The sequence below is a fragment of the Rattus norvegicus genome, chromosome 1 (genome assembly GCF_021556685.1).
Source record: "Rattus norvegicus strain SHRSP/BbbUtx chromosome 1, alternate assembly SHRSP_T2T, whole genome shotgun sequence".
NCBI lineage: Eukaryota > Metazoa > Chordata > Mammalia > Rodentia > Muridae > Rattus > Rattus norvegicus.
The window spans coordinates 181,661,397-181,680,756 of NC_141534.1; the positions used below are offsets into that span (position 1 = coordinate 181,661,397).

At 36.4% G+C, this 19,360-nt stretch overlaps 2 protein-coding genes across 8 annotated transcripts in view; one reads left to right on the forward strand and one right to left on the reverse strand.

Moving 5' to 3' along the window:
• The window catches only part of Pde3b (phosphodiesterase 3B), a 155,514-nt gene that overhangs the window by 124,789 nt on the left and 11,365 nt on the right, over positions 1-19,360 (forward strand). For 2 of the 6 annotated variants that reach the window (XM_087551579.1, NM_017229.2), the window contains 5 exon segments: positions 1,651-1,790; positions 2,842-2,979; positions 5,036-5,147; positions 6,770-6,883; positions 12,287-12,486. In XM_087551579.1, coding sequence (XP_087407705.1) covers positions 1,651-1,790; positions 2,842-2,979; positions 5,036-5,147; positions 6,770-6,883; positions 12,287-12,486 — 704 coding nt within the window. 6 annotated transcript variants of the gene reach the window in all.
• Cyp2r1 (cytochrome P450, family 2, subfamily r, polypeptide 1) overlaps positions 1-19,360 on the reverse strand; it is a 64,055-nt gene that overhangs the window by 6,492 nt on the left and 38,203 nt on the right. Inside the window, exon 5 of one of the 2 annotated variants that reach the window (XR_015630463.1) lies at positions 11,939-12,138. Coding sequence is in view for 1 of the 2 variants with exons in the window: in XM_087571217.1 (XP_087427343.1) it covers positions 12,110-12,138 (29 nt within the window). In the remaining variant the exon portion in view is untranslated. Of the gene's footprint in view, positions 1-10,451; positions 12,139-19,360 lie in introns of those variants that run through there. The other variant, XM_087571217.1, reaches the window with a different exon arrangement.

Consider the following 19,360-nt stretch of genomic DNA (forward strand, 5'->3'; position numbering starts at 1 on the left):
TACAAACCTCAGGTTTTGAACCTACTTCTGAAGTTTAATGTCAGTAATTTATTATCTTTTTTTTAACCTTTATGAGTAGTAGCTCTTTAAGTTGTCCATGATGGCTTCTACTTAGTGATCAGATTCCTTGGTTGCTAGGATTATAGGCATGGGACACTGCCCTGCTTAGTGAGGACACTCAAGAACTCAAAAGAGGCAGCATACTATCTCATGTCTGTAACTGCAGCACTTGGAAGAGTGAAACATGAGGCTTGCTGTGAGTTCAAGGCCCAGGTTGAGCCACAAATTTACAGTTCTAGGTTAGGCCATGTGTGTACCTGTGCACACATGTGCATGTACACACACACACACACACACACACACACACACACACACACACACACAGGACATTTCCTCCAATACACACAAAAAAACAAACAAAAAGCCTAGGTTTATTTTTAAAAAACTAGCCAGGCCTATTGTGTGGTTGAGGTGAGGGGATTGGTTGTCGAGGGGACTGGGCAATTTAGTGAGATGCCATCTCAGTAAATAAACAGAACAAAGGTTTTAAAATCCTGTTTGTTGAAGAACATACAGAACCTAAGTTTAAAGCTTGATGAATATTATATACATTGTACAGTCTGTACCCAGATCTAGAAACTAAATGTTATCTTAAAATTTCCCTTTATGCACCCTTGCAGCTGTGCCCCTAAGGTAAATGATTTCCCTGTCTTTCAGTGCTTGTGTATACCACTCATGCATATCATAAAACTTTTAAAATGGATTGTGTTTGTGAATGATGGCAGGTTGAGGGTGGGGGGCCCTTCATACCATGGTGTGCATGTGGGGATCAGACAACGCTGAGTCGGTTTTCTCTTTCCATCTGTATATGGGTTTGTATGCCTGATTGAACTCAGATGGCCAGGCTGTGTGACAGGCGTGGCCAGCTCACTGGGTGAAGTAACAGGTTTGAGACTTTTTAAAAGAACATTTCATAAGGAGAACAGCAGGATGTGGACTTTCTCCCTGCCTTTCTTCATTGATCATTTTTGTGTTTACAAACTCACTCACATTGTAATTACATTTATTCTTGTTGCTTACTAGCGTATGAATCTCTCACAGGAAAATTTCTTGTTTAGAGTATTATAAATAAAACAAAAAATGTTTTAAACATATGAATAAATACTATTTGGCTACTGGTGTTACTCTGCTTTTCCATGTAACTTGAAAAAAGAATATTATTAAACAAATAAACAGAGAAATAACTCAGAATTTGTCATTTTGTGGTTGAAATTTTACATATTTCTTAATTGTGTGCACATATAATTATGAATTGAGAGGTTTTGTTTCATAATCTCATGTGAGGATTATTTATACCAAATTGGCAAGAAGTGTGTTGACAGGGACTATCCTTTTGTTTCTCACTTTTATAGAGATATCTACCCCTTCCTGTCATCGATGCATAAATGTGAAATGTTTGTGTTGTCTGAGCTTAAGACCCCAGTACACAGAGTCAGCAAGATAGAGTCTGGTGTGAATAAATGCTTTAACCTGAGCTGGAGTATGGTTCACTCTATCAAAACAGCTTTACATCAGCGACCAGGTTTTGTAATAAGCTACATGTTTAAGGCACATCTTATTTCTATTTATTACTATATATATTTTTGAAAGGTGAAGAAGACAGCACTGTTTTCTCAAAAGAACGATTGAACATTGTGGAAACTCAAGAAGAAGAGACAGTGAAGGAAGACTGCAGGGAATTATTTTTGGAAGGTGATGATCACCTAATGGAAGAGGCCCAGCAACCGAATGTAAAAGACACTTTGAATATCATTATGTTAGAGTGAAGTATGACACGTTAGCACTGCTTCATTATTGTTAAACAGCATAATTACCAGTTTAATGAAATTCTAATTTTTTTTACTGAGAAATCACAATTTATGGAATAGTGCTTGGGTTATTAATAACAGATCTAAGTCAATTACCAGTGAACAGAAAGATTTATGTTTTTATGAAAATTTTATATAATTTTATAGTAGATATATTTTATTCTGTTATTATATTTTTAAAATGCAGAGACATGTACATAGTTATTAAAAATGAAGAGAATAATTATTTAACAGACTAGCAAGTTGCTCAGTTGGTAAAGGTGCTTGCTGACAAGCCTGGTGATCTGAGTTTGATCCCTGAATCCACATGGTGGAAGGAGAGAACTATAACACCAAAAAATTATCCTTTGACGTTCACAGACACACTGTCACATGTGTGAATGCACACACACAAAATATTAAAAACAGAATGATTACCATTTTTCTCTAGTTCAGTATTGAAATTTGTAGGAAAAAAATCCTATTCTTTATTTGGGGCTACTACTCTAGTAAGAAGTACCACTGTTCTGAGATAAAGGTTTTTTTCCTTTTGCTTTGGTACATATAATGTTTAAGATGAAAATAATGGATTTTAGATTTATGTAGTCATTTGAAGCTAAGCTTAATTATATATTAATAATATATATGATAATGATTATATCATCAACCTCCTGATGGTAAGATGTGTTTAAAATATTTATATGGCATTTAACAAAGAGAATAAATAGAAGACAAGATAAAAGAATATTTGGGAAAACCACTACAGAAATGATTGCTAACTACTGTTAGTGCCTTAAGCATTTTCATTTAGATATGGATTTAAAAACATGTATGCTCTCACACATAATACTAATTTTTTAAAAATACTTTTATACTGACTATATATTAAAATGATAATATTTTAGATGTATTGGTTTGAAGACAATATATGGCTTAAGTTCACTGAAGAAGAAATATTTGTAAAAAGTAAAGTTGTTTTTTCTCCTTTGTTCAGATTGACCAGGAAGTGTTATTGGACCCGATGTTAGTGGAAGATTATGATTCATTAATAGAAAAGATGAGCAACTGGAACTTTCAGATTTTTGAGCTTGTAGAAAAAATGGGAGAAAAATCAGGAAGGATTCTCAGTCAGGTTTGTCTTCATATCTCTACTTTAGTACTATATTTTTTCAGCTATTGATAAAAGTAAAATCTAAATAATTTTATCGGTTTAAGTACAAGTTCAGAAATGGCATTGTCAATAAATTTATCTTTCAAGTAGCCTTCAAAACATACAGTTAAATGTACATGATAAACATGTGTTTTATATTCTATGCTATTATTTTCATATATGTTTATATATATATCAAATGTACTTTGTATATCAATAATAGCATAGAATATAAAACACATATGAAAATCATTAATTCGAGTATATTAATGAGATTTAAGCTCAGCTAACATAATAATAAAGATTTACTTTTTCTTGATTCTTGAGATTTAAAAGGACCTGAAAGATGATTTAGTTCTAACTACTAAAATGTGAATAGTATTTTTTTTTTACCTTTCTTACCTAGAGCTTGGGTGACTAGTTCATTTCATAAATAGACCAAGAGTCAGAGTTCTACCTAATCATTCTGTATAACAATTGACCTTCCTATATAGAACAATTTTAATTCTCCAACATGGCTGCTCTGATCACATCCAAAGAACTTCTTGGTCTGTACAAGCTGGCTGAAATGCAGACATGTCTTTAGTATACACCTTCAGTCTAATTGAAGGGCAGACAAAGTGACGAATGAGTCAGAGATAGATGATGCCCAACTTTCAAGAGAAAAGCTATTTAAGAGCAGTGCTGGGACAGTCAAGAGAAAAGCTATTTAAGAGCAGTGCTGGGACAGTGAAGGTCATTCAGTGAGTTCATCAATGAGTTGGAAGTTGAGTCTGTTGGGAGTCAGTTCAGTTCAGTTGAGTGGAATTGTGTTTGGTGCAGGTCAGTCACTTTGTCAGTGAGTTGTGAGTGAGTGTAGTGAGCACAGTGCAGTCAGTTAATGCAGTACAGTGAGTGTAGTGTAGTGAGTACAGTGCATTGAGTGCAATGCAGTGAGGGTGGAACAGTGAGTGTAGTGAGTACAGTGCATTGAGTGCAATGCAGTGAGGGTGGAACAGTGAGTGTGGTGCAGTGAGGGCAGTGTAGCAAGTGCAGTGGAGTGCACTGAGTGCAGTACGCTGAGTGCTGTGCACCGAGTGGAGTGAGATGAGTGCACTGTGGTGGGTGCAGTTTGTGCAGTGCAGTGAGTGGAGTGTGGTGAGTGTAGTTCATGCAGCTAGTGAGTTCATGCAGTTCAGTACAGGTCAGTGAGGCAGCTGAGGCCAGAGAATAAGAGGGAGCCATAAGACTAAAACAAATTGCCAGAGTTAGTTTGAGGCCAAGCAGAGCAATTTAATGAGAAGTTGAGAGAAGCCAGAGTGAATCAGTCAGCTTGGAGAAGAGTTTGAACCAGCCAGCCAGAGTTCAGAACTAGATAGAAACTTCATTCAGTGGTAAACCTCCAAGATAACAGTTACATCAGGCAAATAAAAGTTAAAATATGAATCTCATTAATTCTTTTAATGTCTTTTCTATGAGATATAAAACATAAAGGGATACTTAATGTTACTTTTTGGGAAAATATTTTTTGAGAAGTTAATAATGAACAAACTTAAAGAAATACACTGAGAGATTTGGAGAGATGGTTCAGGAATTATGAGCACTTGCTGCTTTTCCAGAGGACCTGAGTTTAGATCCCAGTGCCCATGTCAGGTGACTCAGAAGTTGCTGTAACATCAGCTCGAGGGAATCCCACAACCTTTTCTGAACTCCTCAGGAACCTGGACATATACCCTCATCCCAAACACAGGTAAAATTAAATCAGTATGGTGGGCTTGGTGCCATAGTCTGTAATCCCAGTTATTTGAGAAGCTGAAGCAGGAGGATGTCAAGTTCAAGGCCAGCTTAGACAACTAAAAGAGACTCTGCCCTAAAAACCAAGAAGGTCTCATGACTCAGTAAATAGACTTTTTATCTAACATTGGGAGGCCTGGAATTCAATCCCAATACCATGAGAAAAATAAAATACATGCATGGTCATATTTCTAAATTACCATAAACTGAGCTACAGAGAGACATTCTGATTTTTACAGTGAACTTCATTTTATTTTACACTTAGGTTATGTATACTTTATTTCAAGATACTGGTTTATTGGAAACATTTAAAATTCCCACTCAAGAATTTATGAATTATTTTCGTGCACTAGAAAATGGCTACCGAGATATTCCATGTGAGTATTTGCATACCTGTTTAAGTTCTAAACAGGTATGTCTCTTTTTTTAGATAAGTCCTGAAATAATTTTAGAAATACACATTTGAGAAATTTTCAAATAGATATTTTAAAAGAATATTTATTTCCTATTACTTGGTGTTAACTGACTTGTTAATTTTGATATATGCCCTCCAAGCCTTCCTTATTAATCTTTTTATAAAATGGATCATAATTCGATATATATCTATCAGTTTTCTTCACTTAAATGTAGTGTAGTACCTATCATTTTGTGTGTATGTATGTACGTGCACTTGTGTTATAGGTGTGTACATGCATATGTAGGACAAATTAACTGAGGTTTACTTTTTCCTGGAGCTCAGCAAATAGGCCAGTCTAGCTAGCCAGTGAGTCCCAAGGATTTTTCTGTCCCTGTCTGTCCCAGTATTGGATTTGCAAGTATACACCACTGGGCCTGGCTTTTTTTCTTCTCTTTAATCTGAATTCTAGGGCTCAAATTAAAAGTCTTTGTGGTTGCAAAATAAACACTTCGCTGACTGAACAAGCCCGGTGTATGTATGTATGTATGTATGTATGTGTGTGTGTGTGTGTGTGTGTGTGTGTGTGTGTGTACAGTATATCACTTACTTGTATGCCTTGTATTTATGAATGTTAAATCAACAATTTCAGAAAATTGTTCACTTACACACAATTTTCTATTTTAAATTTCATAATGACTTTTTTAATGATTTTTAATTTTTATACTAATGTAATTTGAATTTCTAATATGAAATATATGATTTTTTTATGTAGTTTCCCTCCTTGTGAACACATAAAATGTAAATTATTCCTAAATTAGCATAATAATACTACTTTATAGTTTAAAGTGTGTCAAGCTTTCATTTCCATTTGTCTTCATAGGAAACCGAAGAAATTAGTATTTCTCACTTTTTGGCCCAAAACATAGACTATATGACTCTTCAGTGAGCAAAATATTTGTGTGTGTGTGTATGTGTGTGTGCGCGCGTGCGCGCATGTGTGTACAAGTGCACCACCGTTGTACTCAAAGAGAGACTGAGGATGACTTTGGGTGCCCTCTGTATCACGCTCCTGGAAACAGGGTCTCTTACTGAACCTGTATCTATGCTGCAGACAGGGAAGCTCCAATTATCTTCTTGTTTCAGGTCCCCCTGCAGCAGCCCCTCCCAGCACTGGGATTGCAGTGTATATATGATTATGCCCTGCTTTCCATTTGGGTACAGAATCTGAATTCAGATCTTCATTTTTACCCATTGGGTCATCTTTTCTGTTACCCAAACTATTCTATATTGTGTCTCTATAATCCAGATACCACATTATAAAATAATCACAATAGAGATCTCAATAATTTTTCAATACCTTTCAGTTATCTTTGTCTTCCTGTATATTCTTTAGGCCTTTACTATGTTTTTGTACTTTATTTGAAAAGAGTGCCTTTTTTATATTAGAGTACTTTTAATATATCAGAATATCTTAAAATAAAATTGTGTGAAATACCTTACTTGTTGGGATATAGTATAACTAGAAATTTTTCTTCACTTTCAAATGTCTTATGCCAAACCTAAACAGAATGATGCTATAATCAAGTATTTTGTTAACTTCAGATCACAATCGTGTGCATGCCACAGATGTCCTACATGCTGTTTGGTATTTGACAACACGACCAATTCCTGGCTTACAGCAGCTCCATAATAACCATGAAACAGAAACCAAAGCAGGTACTTCCTCCTACAAATATTTATTTTAGTTATGTAACTAGAAATAATAAATTAAGTTGTCTTATATAAGTACATCTAATCTCTAAAAATTTCTTTAATTAAGGTTTGGTACACATAAAGGATTGTGTAAGTTACAATGCTTAACATGACATAAAATTTTAAACTTGTTAGCATCTTAAGATCTAGATCATGATCCAGCATGTAGCATGTTACCTCTCTTCTCAGTGTACTGAGATAGATATTATCTTGGATATTTTGATACTTTTTGTTTCAGGTCTATTATGTGTATTTAAAATATACAATAATACCAAACAAAAGGGATACAGTTAATATTTTCATAGGGGTATTTATGTAATATTTACAAACATTGTAAATTATGTTTCAACAAGTTAATACTATCCATCATAAATACCACTATTTAAATTAGCTTCATGTATTATAAAGTTCCTGTGTCTCTTACTTGAACTTATGGTCATGAAATATTCTAGTAAAATAGATACACCAGAGTAGATTTCGTGTGGAATACAGAGTTGCACATTCTTACTTGTAACACTGGGGACATAATGTTTAGTAGCTCCTGCTGACTAAGAAGTCATGCATGTGTGCTGGAGAACTCACAGTTAAGAGCGCCTGCTGTTCTTCAGGTTCATTTTTAGCACTCTTGTTGGGGGGCTCACAATCCAGCTCCAAGGCACCTTTTGAGTTTTTTTGGCCTTGCCAGAACTTGTGAGTACATTCATACATACATACATACATACACACACACACACACACTCTCTCTCTCTCTCTCTCTCTCTCTCTCTCTCTCTCTCTCTCTCTGTCAAATAAAGCAATGAATATCTTAGATGCTCAATAAGGGTTAGTTCGGATGCTAGAAAGACAGATTGACCAAGAGAGGATAAGAGAGAGAGAGAGACAGAGGTGAGAAAGAGAGAAATTGTCTCTCTACTCAGCAGAGTTTTCTAGAGAGGGCTCTAAACTCAGTTGAGATTTTGCCTGCAAAATGGTGGACAGCTGATGAATTTGAAAATCAGTACCTAGAAGGATCTTTGAGTTCTGATGGCAAATTTACCACATCTGAATATTAATTCCATCCCAATACCACAGTCCTTTAACACTTAAGGAGATGGATTTTATGTGATACCCAGAGTATGAGGACTTACGTGAAATAGTTTCCACTTGTGTAAGTTGCAGTTCAAGATGACTGGCCAATCTACCTGTGCTCATAGCATCTTTTGCAGATAGGTTTCTTTTATGGAGCCTCTGTAGAGCACTGAATGGGAATTATAATATATAAATCTATAACTTTTTAGATAAAATCAAGCTGTCTTCCTCAGATAGCTCTTCTCTTTTTGTTCATAGAGTATTACTGTATTCTGGTGCATTTTGAAAAATGGCCATAGAAACTAGGTTACTAAATGATGTGCTGATAATTACTTAGGACTCTCTGGTCCTTTCATTCTTTATACCTTTTTATAGCCTCATAGGAAAGCTGGAACCAGCAAACTGAAGGGGGCCAAAAGGCTAGGCTTACAGATGGATCTTTGTCTGCTTTCTCAAAATAGATATGTATAACTTTATAGGCTCAGACAAGGGAGTCCGTTGATTGGATAGTAGGGAACAATAAAATTACCAGTGAATACAGCATTAAGAAGAGACTCTTGTTCATTTGGTCAATAAAAAGAAAAGTTTAGAGAAAGGATCTGAAGTCATTGTTAGATAGAGAAGATTAGAAAATTAGCAAGGAGTTGTAGGGGAGGTATTGAATGGGGGATATTGACTTTCTATGTGAGCAGGTAGCAAACTGTCTCTTCTCCATGAGAAAATTGACAAAATTACCTAACATTATTTGCTGTGGAGGTTTTCAGTAATCAGCTGGACAAAGTAATGTCTTCCCATGTTAATTATCAATCCCTCCCCTTTTGTGCTCCAGTTCTCATTCAGTAGGCTTATAAATATAGTAGCAGATATAGTAAGAGTAAAGCATGTATGTGTACAGCCTCAATGTCCTGGGCTTTTTCTTATTGACGTTGGCTTGGCTCAGTTCTCTGCTGAATACTCACCATGCTAATAACAGAGACCAAAGATAAGCCCTCAATTTGACACCATTCCCTGGGGGATCCAGCCATGTCTAGTGGTAGGTTTATTAAAGTGGGTTCTTTCTTTGTGGAAGATAAAGCATTCTTTTGTTGTTTGTTTGTTTGATTAGTTTTTTGTTTTTTTTTTTTTTGTTTGTGTTTGAGACAGGGTTTCTTTGTAGCCTTTCTTTGTAGCCCTGTCAGTCTTGGAACTCTCTATTGACTGGGCTGGTTCTGCCTGCAAAGTGCTGGGATTAAAGTCGTGTACTACTGCACCAGGCTGACAAAGCATTCTTTTCTCAGATACAGAGTTGCCTTCACTGTCATCATTAATGAGTTTGTTAGGTGCTTTATTTATTATGTTATTATAGACAGTACTACGCCAGGTCAAATAACTCATTTTCCTATATAAAACAAAAGCCATCTTAAGGAGCTTATATCCATAGAAATTATTGATCTCTCCAAAATCATACCACCACACAGCCAGACTGAGTTAATGATGTGATGGCACATTACAAACTCCAATGTGGCACTTGTTGGATATAAACATTGTTTTGGAATTAGAGGGCTGTCACATAAGATATGGTTTGATTTCTGAGCCAGTGACCAATATATGGTATTTTTTCCTATGCCCGAAATGCACATGATTTTTTGTGTCTTATTTTGGGAGTCTTTCCTTAACTTAAGATCATGTGGGTATATATTTTCTTTAAAGCACTTCATAATTCTTTTTTTAAAAGATTTATTCATTTATTATATATAAGTACACTAGCTGTCTTCAGATACACCAGAAGAGGGCATTGGATCTCTTTACAGATGGTTGTGAGCCACCATGTGGTTGCTGGGAATTGAACTCAGCACCTCTGGAAGAGTAGTTGGGTGCTCTTAACCGCTGAGCCATCTCTCCAGCCCGCATTTCATACTTCTTTTTGATCTATTTGTAATTCTGAGATGTGGTATAACAAAGAGGACAATATTATTTTATATGTCAATATCCAGTTGTCTCAGTAGCCTCTCTCTCTCTCTCTCCTCTCCCTCGCTCTTCCCCTTCCCCTCTCTTGTATTGTCAGGAAAAGAACTGAGGACCTTGAGGGTGCTAGTCAAGCATTCTACTGAGCTACAATCCTGAGTTCTTAGTAGCATCTACTAAAAAGTTCTTCAAACATTTTAAAAATAGTGGATTCCTAAATGCAATGATATCAGTGAGTTTACCTTATAAAAATGCTGTGAACATGAGTTAACATGTGAGAAAGTCCCCAGTGTCATACATAGTGCATAGCCGTTTCTCAGTAGTCTCTTGGCATCCTGAATGAAAATCAACAACCAGAAGCATCAGACTGGAATTTTAGTTTTACTTCATTTATTTGTGTTCATGTCTATAATAATACCACATGTCTTTATCACTTGAGCTGTGTAGTAAGCTTTGAAATTAGGAAGTATGAGTTCTCAGTGTTGTAATGTTCTATTTTCTTTTCCTTTGAGGTGATTTTGGCCATTCAGTCTCTTGTATTTATACATTACTTGTATGTTCAGTTTATATTTTTATATTAAAAAAGTCAGCCTGGATTTTGATTATATATAGTGTTGAATCTGCAGAACAATTTGTAAAACATTGCCTTCTTTATGTTCTGCTATATGTACTGCTATTATCAAGAACCTACTGTTTAAGTTTCAAGTAATTACTGAGTTTTTGTTTTGTTTCACTTTTTAAATTTTTGTTGTTTGTTTTGTTTTATTTGTTTAACATTTGTTTAACACAGTATCTTATTACCCAAAATAATAAGATTTATTTATTAAACTTTAAAGTGCTGGCATGTATAGGCCTGTATCACTATTCTTAACTAATTTTTTTAGTTTAATAGGGGTATATTTTGCTGTCCTTGAATTTTAAAATTTAGTTTGTAATTTAAGGGGAAATCCACGGTGGCTATAACACGGAAATGTTCAAGGTATTGACCATGATATTCATAATTAAAGTCTTGCTTGTAACAGTTTGCCTACATAATCCCTGTCTGTATATTTAACTGTTTTAAACAATTGTTGTAAGGAGTGTTAAAAGTACAGTTTTCTAAAATGCAATATAATTGAAAATATATATTGAATATGAAAATAAAAAATTAAGTTAAAAAATCCTTGTGATATATTGACTCAAATTATGATGAAGAAATCATTTGGACTTTGACAAGGCATTGAGGACATCTCATATTTCTTATCTTGCATTTTATATGCTGCCTGCTATAACTCATTTTACATTCTGTCATTTATTCCAATCTCTTTAGCAACAATGATAGTTTGACCATTTAGTCTTAGCTAATATAAAGATATAGTGAGGTATTAGGAACTAGAATCACGGAGAAGGAAGAACACACTGTTTCTATCAGAAGGAAACTGAGGAGTGGTACCCAAGTAGTTCTCAATTTTTCAGGCCTTCATATGCTCATATTTTTTGTTTTGTTCCACTGTAAAGAGCGTCATAGGAGGGAGGGCGTCATAGGAAGGAGAGGAAGGGGTACAGAAAGTGAAACAGTTCTTCTGGATGAATTTTGAAAAGTAGCATTTCTATTGAAGAGCTTAGTTTGGTGACACATTAAATTCCCTCATGTTCATATTGTTTCTAAATCAAATTTTATTCCTAAGTTTTATCCATTTAGATCCTTTTCTATATCTACTATGTATACTTAATTTTTCATTCAATATATTTTGATCATATTTTTTGCCCTCTCCCACTTCCTCCCAAATCCTCCTCACCTCCCTACCTACCCAACTACCTGTTCCTTCTTTCCCTCTTTCAAAAGGAAAATCAAAACAAACTTTGAAAAAAGAAAATTAGTCAAAGAAAAGGTAACAAGACAACACACATGCGAGCGCGCGCACACACACACACACACACACACACACACACACTATAGTCTGTTTCAGTTTTAGTTAACTACCCTTGGGCATAGGGCCTGTCCTGGAGTGTGATTGGCTTACTTACTTATATCCCATTGGAGAAAATTGATTTTCCCTTTCCCAGTAGGTTTCATTTACAAGTAGCTTCTTGGTTGTAGGCAGGACTTTGTCGACTTCCTCTTCTTGGTGCTAGTATTTTGTATGATTACTTTGTTTAACCCTTAGAGTTTTTGTGAATTTATTAGTCTGAAAAGCATCAACCTGGTGCCAGAATTCCCCAGTGTCCTGCAAGATAAACAATGGGAAAGTATATTAAGTCCTTTGAGTCCACTTCCATAAATTAATACTGGTGCTACTTAGGAGAAACTCCATTCTTAGCATAATTGTCAGGAAGTTACATGCTAATGTTTGTTTACTCTTTATTGCCACACAGATTCAGATGCTAGACTTAGTTCTGGACAGATTGCTTACCTTTCTTCGAAGAGTTGCTGTATTCCAGATAAGAGTTATGGCTGCCTGTCTTCAAACATTCCTGCGTTAGAACTGATGGCTTTATATGTGGCAGCTGCCATGCACGATTATGATCACCCAGGAAGAACAAATGCATTCCTAGTGGCTACAAATGCACCTCAGGTAGTAAAGAATTTTTCAGAAGCTTAAGAATAATTCCAAAAGTTGTTTATAACCCATGCCATATCAATCTGTCTTTCTTGTGAGTCATGTTTTCTGTAAACCCTTCATTGTGCTTAATTGATGAAAGCACATGATGATGAATGGAAAGGAAATTTTGAAAAATTAGTTTCTTCAGCTATAAAAAGAATAACTCCATGTTTCATGAATTCTTGATTGAAATATTTTTGTCTTTTATCAAATTGATAAAACTCTGATTGGATCTTTGTTCTTTCTAACTGGGTCTATAGTATAGATAAAAGTTTTAATAGCTTAAGAAAGCCTTAATGGTTTATTCTTTTTGGTTTTCTCCTATGATTTATCTTAATATCTTTACCTTCTGTTCTTTAGCTGTGAACATGTTAGTGTACTAACAGTTTCTTTTCTTGGGGTGGTGAGACGCCTTACCAGGTAGAGACATCTCACTCCAAGCATGACAACCTGAGTTTAATCTTGATAGAAAGAGAGAACTGGTTACTAAAAGCAGTCCTCAGACCTCCACACATGTGTCATGGTATGCAAATGTATCCTCATCTCACACAAACAAATATGTAAATACAAATGTGATCAAAGATAGACAATAATTTATTTTGGTATAGTATTTTATATGGAAGGAATATAGCTGATAAAGTATCAAACTCTTTTAGGGTCATATCACAATCTAAATAAAGTAGAATGAGTTCCCAGCATGAATACTTTAACTGCCGTAGCTTTAAACATGAGACCGTGTAACTAAACATAGTTTGTAGAAGAATTTAATGTGGTTTGAGATATTTATTTGTGTTGCAGACTGCTGCAGTGTGGTATGTATGTTTCTAACTGTATGCCTTACATAGAGACTTGCTACTGTTTCTGATGAATTCATCTCTCTTCACTTTAGTATTCAGTGTTAACTTTAGTTCCTTTTATCATTCGTAGCCATTTTCTGTTCCTCTTTCTGTCTTGTTCAATTAGGCCATCTGTTATAAATACAGAAGAAAAATTCTTTTAATCTCAAGTTGAAGTGTATGTGTTAGAGATAGAGAGAGAGATACACACACACACACACACACACACACACACAGAGAGAGAGAGAGAGAGAGAGAGAGAGAGAGAGAGAGAATATGAATACAAGATTTGCGCACATTGTGATATTTGGGAGAAACTACCTGCCCAAGGTTAAATATTTGCAGTCTCATTCTACAGATTCAGAGGCCATTCTAACCTTCACATCACTTTGATTGACTTACTTATTTGCTAAATCATAATTCTTTGAAAAAAGCACTAGATCTGATACCAGGAGGTTTGTGTTTGATTTCTGGTTTCACACGTGTTCCTGAGCTGTGTGTGAATGAAGATAGAAGTTTATCCCTCTGGGGCTGGAAGAGGGCTTACGTCTTAAAAGTTTCTGTGTCCAAAGCACGAGGAACTAAGATCCCTAGAACTCATGTTAAAAAGATGGACAACAGTGACCATGTTCTTATAACCCCAGAACTGGGCAAGGGGTTGCGAAGTGGGGTGTCCCTGAAGTCCATTGACTAGCTGGTCTATCCAAACAGTGAGCTTTAGAGTGTTCACTGAGGGACTGTCAACAAAAATAAAGATAGAAAGTGATCAAGAAAAGACACTATCAACCTCTGGCTTTCACATGCATTTGCAGGCACATGTTTACCCATCCATATTAATAAGTATGTATAACACACAAAGTTTTTCACAGGAACAAAAAATTGTGATATTAAGGGTAAAAAGAGACAACATATTAAAAGGATGTTTCTCTCTTTTTACCAAAAAAAAAATTGTTACTCTGATGAAATACCTAAAGCAATCATCATTTTAAAAGGAATGGTTTATTTTAAACCTCATCATTTCAAAAGTTTCCATTTACGTCAGTGGGTCACATTGCTTTTGGGCCTGTATGGATGTAACTCATGGTGAGGAGTGGGTAATAAAGCAAACTTCCTGTGTTAAGGAAACTAGCGTGTGAAAAAAAGAGGAAGAACTGGCATCCAACAGGTCTTTTCTTTTTTTTTTTTTTTAAGTAAAAAATTTAAATTATGTCTCTCACCAAGTATGTTCAATAAATTCATTTTAACTATCTTAGACTTTGAAATAGTTTATTATTTATATCTATTTATAACATTTCCTGGTGTGATTTTTTCTTTTTTTTTATTACTATTTTTTTTTATTAACTTGAGTATTTCTTATATACATTTCAAGTGTTATTCCCTTTCCCGGTTTCCGGGCAAACATCCCCCTCCCCCCTCCCCTTCCTTTGGGTGTCCCTCTCCCAACCCTCCCGCCATTGCCGCCCTCCCCCCAACAGTCTAGTTCACTGGGGGTTCAGTCTTAGCAGGACCCAGGGCTTCCCCTTCCACTGGTGCTCTTACTAGGATATTCATTGCTACCTATGAGGTCAGAGTCCAGGGTCAGTCCATGTATAGTCTTTAGGTAGTGGCTTAGTCCCTGGAAGCTCTGGTTGCTTGGCATTGTTGTACTTTTGGGGTCTCGAGCCCCTTCAAGCTCTTCCAGTTCTTTCTCTGATTCCTTCAACGGGGGACCTATTCTCAGTTCAGTGGTTTGCTGCTGGCATTTCTCTGTATTTGCTGTATTCTGGCTGTGTCTCTCAGGAGCGATCTACATCCGGCTCCTGTCGGTCTGCACTTCTTTGCTTCATCCATCTTGTCCAATTGGGTGGCTGTATATGTATGGGCCACCTGTGGGGCAGGCTCTGAATGGGTGTTCCTTCAGTCTCTGTTTTAATCTTTGCCTCTCCCTTCCCAGCCAAGGGTATTCTTTTTCCTCATTTAAAGAAGGAGTGAAGCATTCACATTTTGATCATCCGTCTTGAGTTTCGTTTGTTCTAGGGATCTAGGGTAATTCAAGCATTTGGGCTAATAGCCACTTATCAATGAGTGCATACCATGTATGTCTTTCTGTGATTGGGTTAGCTCACTCAGGATGATATTTTCCAGTTCCAACCATTTGCCTACGAATTTCATAAACTCGTTGTTTTTGATAGCTGAGTAATATTCCATTGTGTAGATGTACCACATTTTCTGTATCCATTCCTCTGTTGAAGGGCATCTGGGTTCTTTCCATTTTCTGGCTATTATAAATAAGGCTGCGATGAACATAGTGGAGCACGTGTCTCTTTTATATGTTGAGGCATCTTTTGGGTATATGCCCAAGAGAGGTATAGCTGGATCCTCAGGCAGTTCAATGTCCAATTTTCTGAGGAACCTCCACACTGATTTCCAGAATGGTTTTACCAGTCTGCAATCCCACCAACAATGGAGGAGTGTTCCTCTTTCTCCACATCCTCGCCAGCATCTGCTGTCACCTGAGTTTTTGATCTTAGCCATTCTCACTGGTGTGAGGTGAAATCTCAGGGTTGTTTTGATTTGCATTTCCCTTATGACTAAAGATGTTGAACATTTCTTTAGGTGTTTCTCAGCCATTCGGCATTCCTCAGCTGTGAATTCTTTGTTTAGCTCTGAACCCTATTTTTTAATAGGGTTATTTGTTTCCCTGCGGTCTAACTTCTTGAGTTCTTTGTATATTTTGGATATAAGGCCTCTAAAGATCTTTTCCCAATCTGTTGGTTGCCGTTTTGTCCTAACCACAGTGTCCTTTGCCTTACAGAAGCTTTGCAGTTTTATGAGATCCCATTTGTTGATTCTTGATCTTAGAGCATAAGCCATTGGTGTTTTGTTCAGGAAATTTTTTCCAGTGCCCATGTGTTCCAGATGCTTCCCTAGTTTTTCTTCTATTAGTTTGAGTGTGTCTGGTTTGATGTGGAGGTCCTTGATCCACTTGGACTTAAGCTTTGTACAGGGTGATAAGCATGGATCGATCTGCATTCTTCTACATGTTGCCCTCCAGTTGAACCAGCACCATTTGCTGAAAATGCTATCTTTTTTCCATTGGATGGTTTTGGCTCCTTTGTCACAAATCAAGTGACCATAGGTGTGTGGGTTCATTTCTGGGTCTTCAATTCTATTCCATTGGTCTATCTGTCTGTCTCTGTACCAATACCATGCAGTTTTTATCACTATTGCTCTGTAATACTGCTTGAGTTCAGGGATAGTGATTCCCCCTGAAGTCCTTTTATTGTTGAGGATAGCTTTAGCTATCCTGGGTTTTTTGTTATTGCAGATGAATTTGCAAATTGTTCTGTCTAACTCTTTGAAGAATTGGATTGGTATTTTGATGGGGATTGCATTGAATCTGTACATTGCTTTTGGTAAAATGGCCATTTTTACTAAATTAATCCTGCCAATCCATGAGCATGGGAGATCTTTCCATCTTCTGAGGTCTTCTTCAATTTCTTTCCTCAGTGTCTTGAAGTTCTTATTGTACAGATCTTTTACTTGCTTGGTTAAAGTCACACCGAGGTACTTTATATTATTTGGGTCTATTATGAAGGGTGTCGTTTCCCTAATTTCTTTCTCGGCTTGTTTCTCTTTTGTATAGAGGAAGGCAACTGATTTATTTGAGTTAATTTTATACCCAGCCACTTTGCTGAAGTTGTTTATCAGCTTTAGTAGTTCTCTGGTGGAACTTTTGGGATCACTTAAATATACTATCATATCATCTGCAAATAGTGATATTTTGACCTCTTCTTTTCCGATCTGTATCCCCTTGATCTCCTTTTGTTGTCTGATTGCTCTGGCTAGAACTTCAAGAACTATATTGAATAAGTAGGGAGAGAGTGGGCAGCCTTGTCTAGTCCCTGATTTTAGTGGGATTGCTTCAAGTTTCTCTCCATTTAGTTTAATGTTAGCAACTGGTTTGCTGTATATGGCTTTTACTATGTTTAGGTATGGGCCTTGATTTCCTATTCTTTCCAGGACTTTTATCATGAAGGGGTGTTGAATTTTGTCAAATGCTTTCTCAGCATCTAATGAAATGATCATGTGGTTCTGTTCTTTCAGTTTGTTTATATAATGGATCACGTTGATGGTTTTCCGTATATTAAACCATCCCTGCATGCCTGGGATGAAGCCTACTTGGTCATGGTGGATGATTGTTTTGATGTGCTCTTGGATTTGGTTTGCCAGAATTTTGTTGATTATTTTTGCGTCGATATTCATAAGGGAAATTGGTCTGAAGTTCTCTTTCTTTGTTGGGTCTTTGTGTGGTTTAGGTATAAGAGTAATTGTGGCTTCGTAGAAGGAATTCGGTAGGGCTCCATCTGTTTCAATTTTGTGGAATAGTTTGGATAATATTGGTATGAGGTCTTCTATGAAGGTTTGATAGAATTCTGCACTAAACCCGTCTGGACCTGGGCTCTTTTTGGTTGGGAGACCTTTAATGACTGCTTCTATTTCCTTAGGAGTTATGGGGTTGTTTAACTGGTTTATCTGTTCCTGATTTAACTTCAGTACCTGGTATCTGTCTAGGAAATTGTCCATTTCCTGAAGATTTTCAAGTTTTGTTGAATATAGGTTTTTATAGTAAGATCTGATGATTTTTTGAATTTCCTCTGAATCTGTTGTTATGTCTCCCTTTTCATTTCTGATTTTGTTAATTTGGACGCACTCTCTGTGTCCTCTCGTTAGTCTGGCTAAGGGTTTATCTATCTTGTTGATTTTCTCAAAGAACCAACTTTTGGTTCTGTTGATTCTTTCTATGGTCCTTTTTGTTTCTACTTGGTTGATTTCAGCTCTGAGTTTGATTATTTCCTGCCTTCTACTCCTCCTGGGTGTATTTGCTTCTTTTTGTTCTAGAACTTTTAGGTGTGCTGTCAAGCTGCTGACATATGCTCTTTCCTGTTTCTTTCTGCAGGCACTCAGCGCTATGAGTTTTCCTCTTAGCACAGCTTTCATTGTGTCCCATAAGTTTGGGTATGTTGTATCTTCATTTTCATTAAATTCTAAAAAGTTTTTAATTTCTTTCTTTATTTCTTCCTTGACCAGGTTATCATTGAGTAGAGCATTGTTCAATTTCCACGTATATGTGGGCATTCTTCCCTTATTGTTATTGAAGACCAGTTTTAGGCCGTGGTGGTCCGATAGCACGCATGGGATTATTTCTATCTTTCTGTACCTGTTGAGGCCCGTTTTTTGACCAATTATATGGTCAGTTTTGGAGAAAGTACCATGAGGAGCTGAGAAGAAGATATATCCTTTTGCTGTAGGATTGAATGTTCTATAAATATCCGTTAAGTCCATTTGGCTCATGACTTCTCTTAGTCTGTCGACATCACTGTTTAATTTCTGTTTCCATGATCTGTCCATTGATGAGAGTGGTGTGTTGAAATCTCCCACTATTATTGTGTGAGGTGCAATGTGTGCTTTGAGCTTTAGTAAGGTTTCTTTTACGTATGTAGGTGCCCTTGTATTTGGGGCATAGATATTTAGGATTGAGAGTTCATCTTGGTGGATTTTTCCTTTGATGAATATGAAGTGTCCTTCCTTATCTTTTTTGATGACTTTTAGTTGAAAATTGATTTTATTTGATATTAGAATGGCTACTCCAGCTTGCTTCTTCTGACCATTTGCTTGGAAAATTGTTTTCCAGCCTTTCACTCTGAGGTAATGTCTGTCTTTGTCTCTGAGGTGTGTTTCCTGTAGGCAGCAGAATGCAGGGTCCTCGTTGCGTATCCAGTTTGTTAATCTATGTCTTTTTATTGGGGAGTTGAGGCCATTGATGTCGAGAGATATTAAGGAATAGTGATTATTGCTTCCCGTTATATTCATATTTGGATGTGAGGTTATGTTTGTGTGCTTTCATTCTCTTTGTTTTGTTGCCAAGACGATTAGTTTCTTGCTTCTTCTAAGGTATAGCTTGCCTCCTTATGTTGGGCTTTACCATTTATTATCCTTTGTAGTGCTGGATTTGTGGAAAGATATTGTGT